General features: G+C 53.3%; 1 protein-coding gene across 1 annotated transcript; it reads right to left on the reverse strand.

Moving 5' to 3' along the window:
* Positions 1-895: 895 nt before the first annotated feature.
* Positions 896-13,036, reverse strand: SLC2A1 (solute carrier family 2 member 1). The gene is made up of 10 exons (XM_054849508.1): positions 12,823-13,036; positions 8,605-8,697; positions 4,935-5,095; positions 4,553-4,793; positions 4,028-4,190; positions 3,761-3,948; positions 3,543-3,647; positions 3,337-3,438; positions 2,844-3,047; positions 896-2,548 (listed from the first exon to the last, which is right to left on the reverse strand). The coding sequence occupies exons 1-10, from the start codon at positions 13,024-13,026 to the stop codon at positions 2,351-2,353; spliced, it is 1,659 nt and encodes a 552-aa protein (XP_054705483.1). The 5' UTR covers positions 13,027-13,036; the 3' UTR covers positions 896-2,350.
* Positions 13,037-13,242: the final 206 nt, after the last annotated feature.

Here is a 13,242-nt window from a genome sequence, read left to right on the forward strand (position 1 = left end):
AGATCGCCGGCTGCTCCTGCGGGAGATGCCGGGGGACACGTCCACCCTCAGCAGGTCTCTCCCCAGCTGGAGTGATGGGGAATGTAGGGAGACACTGGGAGGGGACGCTGCTGGTGCAGTGCCTCGGCGCGTGGAGGATTTGGGTCACCGTGGCTGGGGATTTGGAGCTGCGGGCTCGAGCGCGGCAGTAAATCCACCAGGACGCTCTGCAGCCAGGCTGAGCCTGCGAGATGTGCCGGGCCAGCAGCTTGGTGTCACCACTCCTGGTGTCACTGCTTCTGGCTGTTTAACACCATTAAAAAAAAAAAAAAAAAAAGTGTGAAAATTAACTTTGCATAGGGCTGAGTGTCTGCAGGAGCAGCCATGGGCAAGGGCTGGGAATGGAAACATTGGCGCAGGCGAGGAGAAGAGCCCTGGGCGAGTAAAGAACAGTTCTGGGGAGCTTTGATTTTACAAGAGCCATTTCCGACCACACGCTGCAACAGCTGTTTGCAGTGCAGGTGCTTCAGGGCAAAGAGACATTTTAATAGAAAAAAGCCTGAAGTGACCAAGATCAGCATTTCTTTGCCTGAAAGTGTTGAGACCTGCAACTCTTGGCACCATGTCAGCGCAAAGGGGGGGAAGAGGCAAAAAAATTAATTCTGCCAAGCAGCAGCACCCTCCCTCTGCCGTCCCTGCCTTGCTCAGCTGCTCGCAGCAAGAGGCCAGACGATCTTCGCAGCCCCAGGGGCAGGTTAGGGGTCCAAGCGATGGCGTTTAAGCACGAACGCAGCCAGGACGATGAGGAGGATGCAGTGAGGGGGTAGGGGGGCTGCAATGCTCCGAGCTTCCCCTCACTCCAAGCAGAGGGGAGAAGCCTGGCTGAGCCAAAATAAAGGCACAGGACACGGCCGGCTGGGTCGCTGCACACATTCTCCTTTATTGTTAGCACACCACACACCTTTCTCCTTCCTCTTGGCACTTATTTTTTATGTATTTTGTCTTAAAAAAAACACATGCACGCTGTATGGGCGCCATGCTGCGCAGACACAATGAGTTATCACGGTATTATATGGATTCCCCCCCGCCCCAACCTTTTATTTTCTTGCAAGTGTGGTCAAGTGTAATCACTTTGAAAACAGACAAATAAGTTAAAAAAAACAACCCAAAAACCCCACATATTATCTAAAAAAACTGCCTGTGGCTTTGGGAGTGTGCCAGTAGCTCCCACACGGGAAAGGGGATGGTTTTTGTGAGGGGGGGGATGGGGGGTGTGGTTTTTTGCAGTTTTGTTTGAAAAGGACAGTATTTCTCTTTTTTCTTCACTGTTTGTGTTGGTTTTGTTTTTTTTTTTTAATATACTACAGCCTGAAATTCAGTGCAATAGGTACAACTACAGTGCAGGTAATGAACTATACAAAAGTCATCCTAACCATGTACAAGCTTTTTCTTAGTTGCTATAGAAACTATACCTTTGCATCTGTACCTTTTTGTATACATTATACAGTGTGAATATACTCCAAGAATATTTACAGTACTTTGCTTGTCAAATCAGAAACGCTATAACTTAAACATCTACTATTAACAACCACTGAACAAAAATATATATAATATAAATATCTTCCAGTCTATACACAGAGCAGGAACTGGATGTATCCTTGTGATGATGAATTTTGGTGAGTCCGGGACTGGGGTTTCATCATCAGGCAAATATTGCCGAGATTAAACCAAAAAAAAAAAAAAAAAAAAGTGATGTTCCCTCTCCTGGCTGAAAGCCAGGGAAAGGAGAGAAGCCGCTGGCAGAGACGACACTCTGCAATGGGACATGGACCTTCCCCAGCGCTCGGGTCCCACCCACTCAGTCCTCGGCGTGGAAATCCCCACCCGCGAACCCAGCAGGGGCTTGAAATCAATTAGACTGCTTTAAAAAATAACTCTGTTTTAGATTTAGTCAATTTACATGATTTTTTTCTTTGTTCTTTCCTAGGATTAGAATATTAAAAAAGGTTTCAGCTTTAAAAACTTCCACTACGTGATTTCTCATTAAATAACCTATCGCGTCGTTAAAAATGGGAGCCGCCCTCCCACTGGCGGAGGTTGCGCGGTTGGTTTTTAAAACATCTATTGGTTTTGAAATCCTGGACGCGAAACCAGCTAAAAAAAATAATCATTCCTAGCAGAAAAAAAAATAAAAATAATAAAATAGGTCAGTCTGTCCCCGATAAACCAGTGGGGGAGTCTGGAAAAGGGGTCTACGCAGGAGCGCCGGACGCCCCGCTCCCTCCTTCCTGGTTTCTGTACAAAAGCATTTTAAAAAATAAACCCCAAACTCAGGAGGGAAGGCGGGCGGCTGGGAGGAGCCGGGCAGAGGTTAGACCTGGGAGTCGGCGCCCAAGCTGTGGAACTCATCTGGGGTTTTGTCGCTCTGGCTCGCTCCCCCCTGACGGAAACCCGAGGCGATTTCATCGAAGGTCCGACCCTTCGTCTCCGGCACCTTGAAGTAGGTGAAGATGAAGAAGAGGACTAGCAGCACCGTGAAGATGATGAAGACGTAGGAGCCGCAGAGTTGCTGGGAAGGAGAGAGGAGAAGGAAGGGGTGAGTGACGGACCCCCCAGCAACCCCCCTGCCCGTACCCGCCATCACAGCCAGGACCCGGCTCCTCCATCCCTTCCGGAGCTGGAGGGGCCCCCCGAGGTCCTTCCCCAGATCCCAGCCCTGTCCCTCTTCCCTCGGGGCCCTCACCCCACCGAGCCATCCCAGCGCAGCTTTCAGGGCTCAAGAGACACGACAGGACCCAACCGGTGCAAGGCGAGGCTGGCCTGCCCCGGCCCTGTTCCCACCAAGAGCGCCAGGAGGCAATTACCGCGATGTACTGGAAGCCCATGCCCACGATGAAGTTGGAGGTCCAGTTGGACAGCCCGGCAACAGCAAAGGCAGCGGGACGAGGGCCTTGGCTGAACAGTTCCGCCACAATAAACCAAGGGATGGGGCCTGGACCGATCTCAAAGAAGGCCACGAACCCGAAGATGGCCACAATGCTGAGGTAGGACATCCAGGGCATTCGGTCCTAGTTCAAGGGACAGAGACAAGGTTGGGTCAGTGAAGGGGGACGAAGCGTCTGGCCATCCCAGGCTTGAGCGTGGTGCTGGCAGAGAAGCCATGAGGTCAGAGACTGGATTTCTGGGACCTCAGGAGAGATCTGGGCAGCAGAGACCCCTCAGCCACCACCCCTAGGAGAACACGTCCTTCCTCCTCTCCAACCAGACCTCTTCCTCCTCCTCCAGGCTACCACAGCGAGGGGTGGTGCGCTGGACCTCCTCCCAGCCCACCCATCCCCTCAACGCCCCCCCGCTCACCAGCAGCGTCAGGGCGACAGTCATGAGCACCGCACACCCTGCCATCCCCGCCAGGCCGATGAGGTGGAGGGTCCTGCGTCCAGCTCGCTCCACCACAAAGAGCTGTTGGATGGAGACAGGTGTCCATCAGCATGTCCCCAGCCTGGAGGAAAACGCCCCCCACTCTCCACCTTCCCTGCCAAGAGTTTGGTGGGCCCAGAACTCACCGAAACAACAGTGAAAGCTGTATTCACCACGCCGGAGCCGATGGTGGCGTAGACGGGCTGCTCCACACCCGCCGTCTCGAAGATGCTGGTGGAGTAGTAGAAGACCTACAAGGGCAAGGATACACCATGAGGAAAGGAGTCAGGCCTTGGAGCCAGCACAACCCAAGCTCTGGGTGAAACAAGCTGACCCATGGCAACCAGGTCCCCCCAAAACTCACCGCGTTGATCCCCGAGAGCTGCTGGGACAGCTGCAGGACAATCGCGATGAGGATGGGCTGGCGATACATGGGGGAACGGAAGAGTTCCATTATGGTGACCTTCTTCTCCCTCATCATTTGCCGGCTCTCCTCCTTCATCTCCTGGAGGTCGCTGCTGACGTCCGTTGTGCCCCGCAGCTTCTTGAGAACTAAGGGGAAGAGGTGGGGTCAGGAGCAGCCGAGGACCCTCCTGTGTGGTGGGATGTGCTCGGGGACAGGGTCACTCACCGCTCTTGGCTTTGTTCTCCTCATTGCGGTTGATGAGGAGGAAGCGGGGGCTCTCGGGGGCGAAGGGCAGGATGATGCACTGCAGCAGGGCAGGGACGAAGATGAAGCCCAGAAGCAGCGGCCAGAGCGAGTCGTTTCCCATGATCAAGTCCAAACCAAACACCTGGGGATGAGAGGAGTTGAGCCACCCTTTCCCAGTTCAAGTTGGACACAACTCTGCTGCTCATGGGTGCACCGCAGGCTTGGACACCCATCAGAGGGACAAGGACAGCTGTGTTGCTTCCAGGTGGCCAACAGACATCACATCACGATGCTGCCCATCCCAAACCTTGAGATCTCACAGTGTTCCTGCTCCCGCTGGGCTCCAGCCCCATCCCTCCAGCCCCAGCCCCATCTGAAGGGCCGCAGAGATCCACAGCGCAGGCAACGCTCTGCACCGCGGCACTAAACCCCATCCTCTGAGGAACATCAGCATCAAAGATGGGGGAACCCCCCCTCCCCAACAGCCAGTTCTCTGGCACTTACTTGTGCAATGAGGATGCCCAAGACAATGCCAAGCTGGTGGAAGGTCCCCAACGCACCCCGCAGCGCAGTGGGCGACACCTCACCCACATACATGGGCACAAAACCAGTGGTGAGGCCGGAGTAGAGGCCGATGATGAAGCGGCCAAGGATGAGCATCTCAAAGGAGAAAGCCATCTTGGAGAAGCCCATGAGGACAGCAGATATGAAGGCAAGAACGTTGGACATCAGCATAGAATTGCGCCTGGGGAGGGAAGGGAGGAGGGCGGTGAGGACCATGGGTGTCAGGAGAATCAAAGATCAGCTCTTGGCAGGAGCGGGGTGTCCCTGGGATGGAGTCAGGGTGCATGACCCCCTCATTGAGGTCCACCATGCTAGTGCTCACCGTCCAAAGCGATTGACAAAGAGCCCCACGGAAAAGGATCCGATCATGCCTCCGACAGAGAAGATGGCGACAGAGAGGGACCAGAGTGTGGTGAGGGTGGCAGGGCTGATGGGCTCGTCGTATCGGTACAGCCAGGTACGGTTGTAGAAGTCCTCAATCACCTGCAAAAGAGGGTGGAGAAATCAAGCCGTGGGTTAAAACCATCCCCATTTCATCTGTGCCACCGCTGTTATGAATTGCCCGGCCACCTACAGACCCTTGGCTGGCAAGCAGAGCTCACAAGACGATGTGTCACAGAGCTGGGAGCCGCCCAGCCGCCGGGCCAGTGGCTCGGCTCCAACCCAAGGGAGGAGGAAACCTGATGGGATGAGCAGGGGAAATGCAACCAGACAGGTTCTGGTCTTGCCCTGCTGAAAGAGGCTCGGCGTTGCCAAAATACCTTTCGCCTCACCGGCCGGCTGCGGGAAGGTCACGCTCCTCCCCAGGGCACGGGAGGCAGGGAGGGATGCCTCCATCACCAGAGGAGAAGCAATGCAGGGGTGAGATGGCAGAGATGCTGGAGGAAGGTGAGGAAGCAGCAGGGTCGTCCGAGCAGCTGATCAATTCCCATCCCCTCAGACACTCCCTCGAATTTAATTTCTAGGGTTTTTTTTTCCTCAATACTTCCGTAATGCAACACTTCCACTGATTCTGCAACACTGCAACGCTTCTGCAACACTAACATCCAAGACAGGCACTTGTTTTTAATTACTGTCTTCACATAACACCCTTTTTAATATATCTTTTATTTTTATCTATTTTTAAAGCCAGCCCACTGCTGAAAGCTTCAATTAAGTTATTTAAGGGTCACCCATACCCAAAACAAAAAAGCAAAGGGCTCGATAACACATCCGACCAAGCCTGGCTGGAAGGAGCAGAGATTTCATGCAAGCAGGGGAAGCTGCTGCTGGACATCCAGCCGCTCAAAGACCTTGCTGCTTTGAAGGGTTCCTTCTGCACACGCTCAGCTCCCCATTGTTTGCACAATCACACTTCATTTTCTAGTTTTTCCCATCGCTTCAAGCACAAAGGAGAGCCCCTGGCAGGGGCTGCACAAGAAATACACCCGTGCCACGCTATAAATGTCAATAATGTGCTTTTTTTTTTTTCTTTAAGTCGTTCCTTTTACAAAGCCCCTAAACTATTAGGATTTCAATATTTAAGTGATTTTGTTTGCCTCCTGCTTCACTTGGAGGTTTTGACACTTTGGGGGCTTTTTCCCCTTTTCCTATCATCACCAAAATAATTGGTATTATTGTTTGGAGAACCCAGGACTGGCTCAGGCTCTCGGTGGGGGTAAGCAGGTCTCCGCACACATCTCCTCAAAACTTGCAGTGCTCTAAATTCCTCTCTACTTTCCCCAAAAGCCTCCAGCTTTCCTCCCTGAAGCAGAAAAAAGTTGATCCAAGCAACAGTGGATGCCCCAGCGCTGGCTGAGCTACGCTGGGCTGTGGCTTAACAAAAAAGAACACCCAAATACCCCCTGACCGGCCCCTCTACCTCCTGCAAAAAGACAGAATGGAAAAACCCACCACAAGCCAGTTATTGGCAGAGGAGGAGATAAAAAAAATTATGAGTTTAAAAGCAAGAAGCATGAAAAAAAATAACTGCATTTCCCAAAATTTAGGGGTTTCCCCCCCCCCCCCCCGCCCTCATTTCATTTCAGCTGAGTGTTTTCTCCCAGCCCTTGCCCAGTTTCGGACCGTCCCCTCCACACATCACCTCTGCAAACACACCCCACAAACACCAAGCCGTGGTTTCAGCACCGGGGAGAACTGTATTGAGACGACCCCAAACCCAGTGCTCAGCCCTCCGCGTGCCAAAGGAGCCTTTCCGCAAGGCCACGGGGAGCTGCTGCCAGTAAATGCTCCTGCATTTGCATCGCTGAAGCCAGGGGAATGATGCATCCCAGTCCTGCACCCTGATGCACCCCAGTGCATCCCAATCCTGTGTCCCAACCCCAATATACCCCAACCCCAATTTATCCTCATGCACCCCCATGCCAATCCTGCACCCCAAAGCATTCCCCATCCCACGCCCCCACCCTTAAAGGTGGGATGAATCCCAGAGCATCCTGCCCCCAATACAGAGCACCCCAAATCCTTTCCCCTCATCAGTGCTGCACCCCAAACGCAGTGTCACTCACTGAGTGACTCGCCCCTAAAATACACAGCCCATCCCTGGCCTGAGCCCCAAGGGCCTAATCCCGAAAAGCACGAGGGAAACTGAGACAGCACCCATTGTGGGGGGGGGGCCCTTGCTTTGCTGGGGGTCTGTAGGAGCCAGACCTCAGTCCCGAGGGAAGACCCCAGCTCAGTGGTGCCTGCCCACGTCACCCAGAGCAGCATCTCCCTGGGTCAGGATGGAGAAAAGTCCTTCAACTGCAGGGAAGCCACGCGCGTCCTCGGGATGCGGGACCAGGCTCCGACGCAAGGCGGTAATTATAGAGCGCCTGCTCCCCGTGGCACTGGAGCTCGGGGAAAAACAAGGGCAGATGCCAGAAAGCAGCTCCTCAGCACGCTTCCAGGGATTTCAAACGTTGCTCCTGTCTCCAGAGGAGGATGCTCACCACCAGCCAAGCACAAACATTGCCAGCGCAGACTGATCCCGGGAAGGCGAGCACGGGTCAGGATTTTTTGAGCAGGGCGATGCTTTCTGCAGACAGATGCATGCACCGTGGCTGAGGGTGCTGGATGGGAATCACAGCCTCTGGCTGCATCAAATCCTGCTCGGGCCGCTCACCACGATTAAATACAATGTAATGCGATACCTTGAATAAAGGCAATTCACGTCTTTTTTGTTCTTTCCATACTGATGGGGTCTGGGAAGTTTTTGCACAGGGTCTTCTCTCCCACAAGGAGTTTTTTCGGCACTTGAAGCAAGATTTTTTGCAGGCCATTCGCTGGTAATGGGATTAATGGTCTGGTGGCATGAATCCTGCCTCGGTGGTTTTAATTATTTGGGATAGCGCACCGGAGGCTTCGATGATGCTCTGCTCTCGTGCAGCAGCAGCAACAGCACCCCGGTTTGTCCCGGGCAGCTTTGCCCAGGGCACGTTGAAGTGCCACATGGGATTTCTGAGCTGACATTTCCAAGCCTTTAAGACTCAAAAAGCCACATAAATTGCAGAAAGCCAACTTTTTCCAAGGCTCCCACGTTACCTACCAGTCGCTGGAGCATCCTGGCCCCTGCAACTGTGCTGAGGAAGGAGCAGCTGCCTCCTGCTCTCCATCCCCCTTCGCACACAGCCTGCCCCAGCCGACACTCTCTCCTCCTGGGGACGTCCTGCCCCCAACGCTCCGGGATGCAAAGCTCCCATCGGAGCAGTCGTTTCTTCTGCTTCGAGATGACTCAAACCCTAATTATCTCCCAGATCTTCGCTAAGAGCCGAGGTTAAAAGTTACGCCGGTCCCACCCAGAGACCATCCTGCCAGCGTTCCTGGGATTTTTCCCGGCAAAAACGCTAAGCGAGGAGGAAACTAATTCTCCTGGGAAGGCGGGAGCTAAATAACTCTCTCGCAAATCCCATTACAGGCAGTAAGCTGCCTAGCGGGATGTACTATTTTAGCCGAGTTGGCAGCGGATGCAGGTTTGTTTTCAGGCACGGGGAGGTTGCTCGGCACACGCTCACCTTTTGTGGGGCGTTGATGACGCCGGTGTTGTAGCCGAATTGCAAGGAACCCAGCACCGCTCCTCCCACAGCAAGCATCAGGCGAGCCGTCATCTGCAGGAGAAGTAGGGGGAAAAAACAAAAAGAGGGGTTAAACTTGGGGTCCCAGCTATGCCCCCCACATACACTCCCATCGGAAAGGTCCCCCAGTGCTTCTTCCTAGGGAGCAGCAAGAAGAAGAGGGATACTCTCAGGGCTGTGAGCATGAATATGCAGGGTAAAAGAGAAATTTGACTTTTTTTTTTTTCTTTATGGCATCCACACAGGCTAGGGGGAAAAAAAAAATAAATTTAAAAAACACTGTTTGGGGATTCCAGGAATTTTTTGCCTCTGAGTGGGGTGGGAGGTTTTATGAGGGTTTGCAGGGTCCCATCCGAGGGCTCCATGTGACACTCGGGCAGCATGCCAGCACAAGATGTTTTTGGGGACGCCACGGTGATGCCACCGGCCGGCCGAGCATCATTGCAGCATTGGCATGAGGATGCCCCAGACAGCTACCACTAACGAAGTTTTTGCATCGGAGCCTAATTAACAGTCACTAAGCAAAATCCCAGCTATTTGGCAAACCCTTTGCCCGCCTCCTCTTCCTCCTGCTTAAGCCGGAGTGACAATCGGAGCCTTGTTCGGGAGCAGGGTCAGGGCAGGCCAGCACTCCGGCCACCTTCGTTAACAGCCCAATTATCCCAGGCAGGAGATTTTCCCGGCACTCAGCCCCAAGAACCAGGATCCGACATTCCCAGTTAATCAGCTTTGGGATGATCCACATGAAATTTATAAGCCCCTTAATTTGGGGGGGGCTGGGCTCTCCCCAGTTATCCCAGGTACTGGTGCATCACCACAACCCAGGGATGCTCCCCCAGCATCTCAGATTAATATTCCCAAGAGATTGGTGCTGGTCAGACCCCACCTAAGTGCAACCCCTAAATCAGGAGGGCTGATTGTAAGGCAGACACAAAATAAAAGCCTATTTGCTTATTTAAGAAGCATTTTCTTATTTTTTTAAATAAATAATATAAATAAATACAAATAAGCGCTGCTCGCTGACCTCGTCTCTCTGGCCAAGCTGCCTCCCCCCACATTAAAGTTTGCAGGGAAAAAGCAACAGGGAATAAAGCCAGCCCCGTTAATGAAGCTCATTAATTAGGCTTGGCCCCAACACAACTAATCAGGGAGGTTCTGGCACTTGGTTTTGTTCAGTGCGTCCAAATAAACCCAACCCAAGAAGAAAATGCCCCGCTTAGGAGGGCAAAAACAGGCTGGAAAGTTGCTGGCATCCCAGAAAAACACAGAAAAGCTCCAGGAGCTCGGAGAGGCGAAGGGACAGAGTTGGTAGGAAGGCCGATGGCATTTTTGGAGGCTCTCCCCAGGCAGGGTCACCGTGAGTCAGCTCCTCCTGCTCACTTCGGACTTCCCAGCTCCGAACACGCTGCCCAGCCCGATCCGGGAGCCTTTCGGCTTTAACCTCGCCATTAAAGGAGAGGCTTAAGATGGCGAGTTAGGGAGGAAAAAAAAATAGAAAAAGTTTATTTTTAAGGGCAGCCTTGCATGGGAAACTCCTGCAAAACCACGCACGGGTTTGTTGGGTTTTGTTTTGGTTTTGTTTTTTTTTTTTAACTGCTTGCAGAAGAGACCAGCTTTATTTGGAGTTTGGGGGGGGGGGAAGCAACATACTTCCCCTCCTTGCTTTTGCGCCATGAACTTATTCACAACCTGGAGGTGTCCAACACTCATATTTTTTCCCTACTAACACCTATACCTTATAGGAAGATGAGCATAGTGCCTGTACTTTTAATAAACTCATATATACTTTTTTTGCTGCTTCCTGCTTCCTTCATCACTTGAATGAGGAAGCTGAGACGCTTGGAGGAGATAACTTGTGGGGTGACAGCACCCCCCCAACCCCACAGCAGGCTGTGGGCAGCTTTACAACTCTTTTTCTACCCTTTTGTCTTTTACCTCAACATGGAAGGACTTCAGGATGCTGCCTGCCTCATGCAACAAGAAAATTAATAACCCTTTAAAAAATTAATAATAATATTTTTAAAAAAGTGTCCCAGGAGGGAATTTCAGGAAAGTTAGAAAGAGTCCATAAAAATTAGCCAGGAGGCTTTAACGAGCATCCCAGAGGCTGATTGCAAGAGGTCCTGTCCTGCGATAGACGCAGGGGATGATTGTGGGGAGGGGGATGCAGCCTCGCAGCACCTTGCTGATTTATTTGCACACTTTTGCACACTCGCCAGAGTGAAGATGACCAGATCCAGCCATTGCCTGAGATAACACGGCTGCACACTGGCTCCCAGCCCAGGAAAAACTTACGCACCCACCAAGGGCCGGGTAAAACCTGCTCCTAAAGCCATGGCATGTGCCGCAGCCCCGGCATTTACCGACCAGGGTTTTGGTTTTTTTGCAGCCAAAGAAGTGGGGGTAACACCAGCACCACAGGGATCAGCTGAGATTTTTGGGATTATCAGTGTGGGAGAAAACTCACAGTGAGGAGAAGTAGAGTCAGAGCAGCCTTATTTTTTTTTCCTTTTAAAGGTCAGCTGGGGACGGCGACACGATCCCTGAGTTCTGCAACCGCAAGAGCGTCTGCGACGAGCCCAGAAGATGTTTTCGCATGCAAAAAACCAGAACAGCCCAGCTCCATAGGCAGAGAAGCATCTCCGGCTTCAATAATATTAAATATTAAATTTAAGGGTGGAGGGGTGAGCTCGTCCCCCACCTCCCAGCACCCCTACTGCTGGCTGCTTCCATAAAAATCCCTTTCTTCCTTGCAAAATGCACTCCAGATCTAAGCATCGCCCATGAGAACGCAGCAAACTGTTCCTGCAATTAATTACCTTAAAGAAATTTAATCATTTCTAACCCAAATTTATCTAACAGAGTAGTTAAGATGGAAAAGCAGAGGGAAGCACATCTCCGGCTCCATTTCGGTAGCCGGGAGTTGAGCCCGGCCAGCAACGCATCAGACTTCTTCGTTACGAGAGCAAATTTCTTCTTAATTCCTCCCCCCATCGACGCGTTGCCGGCCGTCACGTTCCCAGCTCCCAGCCCCAAACCCACACCTCGCCCTGAAAAAAACAAACGGTGCTGGGGTAAAGCCAGCTTTAAATAAAAAAATAAAGATATATAATATATATAAAAATCATTATATAAGTTTTTTAAAAAAATAGTATTCCCAATGCTCCAAAACTGGGGGAGGCAGGGGTGGGGGGGAGGGTCACTTGCTAGGGAGAAAAATAAGAGATTTAATTGGAATAAAATCATTATTTTTGTTTTTAATTACGTGTTGCCCAGCACTTTGCACCGCCACAGAGCGAATTTTTTTATTTCCTTCTCTGGAAAAGAAATCCTACATACTTGAATAGATCCCAAAACACTCCCGGGAAGGAATATTTTGGGGGGCAGCATCCGCCGGCGAGGCCCGGACAAGCAAACTCTGGGGTCTAACGTTAATGACCCCACCGCAATTAACTCACCTTCCTCATTTAGGGCCTGACGTCACAGCACTTTAGCCCACCTTCACTATGATAAATCGATTTGAGGCAGGTCAAGGCGCCGGCGACCAGTCGAGTGAGTTTATATTATTTAATAATTCAATCTGGGGGGGAAGGGGGAGGGAATTGATAGAAATTGGGTCAAAATGGTGCAAAGAGCTCAGGCTGCGGTGCGACCCAGCCATACCCCGGCAGAGCTGGGGGGTCCCAGGGGTGGCACCCCCGTGTCACCCCCATGTCACCCCCGCCCTGCGCCCCGCGAAAGCAAACTCGGCAGCTCTGGAGCCTTGTTACCTCTGTCCTCACTCCCAAACTGGAGCCAAAAGTGCCTTTTTTGGCTCTTTCCTTTGCGTTTCCTCACCTCAAAAGGGTTCGGGCTTTTTTTCCCCTCAAAAAAAGTCCTCCCTAGGTGCGCTACGACGGCGGGAGGCTGCGGGCTGAGTTGTTTTTTGAGGTATTTTTTTTAAAAAAATGTTTCTTTCGCGGCGCGGCGCCCACGGGCGGCCACCCACGCGTGTCCACGCGCGGTGCGGGCTGCGCCCGACGGCTCGGGACACCACCAACCACCCCATCCGGACCGCCCGCGGACGGCCGCTGCTTCTCCGGTTGTGTAACACGGGGGAGGGAGGGAAGGAGGGAGGGAAGCGGGACGGCGGGCATTTTCCACGCGCGGCGTGCTCACCTTGCTGCCGGTCTCCATGGCGGCCCCGGGGTGGCGGCGGGGCGGCAGCGGGGCTGGCGGTGGCGGCGGGCCCGGGCCGGGGGGGGCGGTGGTGGTGGTGGAGCGGCGCGCGGCAGAGCGGAGCGGTGGCGCGCGGCCGCAGCGAGGGCATTGAAGCGGCTTAAGAGCGCGGGCGAGCAGGGGGGACCGCGCGGCGGCGCCCATTGGGCGGTGCGGAGAGGGGGGCGGGGCGTGGGGAGGGCGGGAGAGGGAGGGGGAGCGGGAGGCGGGGGGCGGGGGAAGGGGCGGGGCGAGGAGGGGCGGGGGCGGGGCGTAGGGGGGCGCGAGCGGGGCGGGAGGGGATGAGCGCGTGCGGGTCTGCACGTGGGCATGGGGGGCGGGGGGAGGGGGTGGGGTGGTGCACGTGCGTGGGGGGGTGTG

The sequence above is a fragment of the Grus americana genome, chromosome 21 (assembly GCF_028858705.1).
Source record: "Grus americana isolate bGruAme1 chromosome 21, bGruAme1.mat, whole genome shotgun sequence".
Lineage (NCBI taxonomy): Eukaryota > Metazoa > Chordata > Aves > Gruiformes > Gruidae > Grus > Grus americana.

Bases quoted from the DNA above. Each gene is read 5' to 3' on its own strand.
- SLC2A1 (XM_054849508.1), bottom strand. From the start codon at position 13,026: ATGGGCGCCGCCGCGCGGTCCCCCCTGCTCGCCCGCGCTCTTAAGCCG. The intron at 8,698-12,822 runs GTGAGCACGCCG...CTTCTCCTGCAG, and splicing joins CCATGGAGACCGGCAGCAAG to ATGACGGCTCGCCTGATGCT. The intron at 4,191-4,552 runs GTAAGTGCCAGA...TCTCATCCCCAG, and splicing joins TGGGCATCCTCATTGCACAA to GTGTTTGGTTTGGACTTGAT.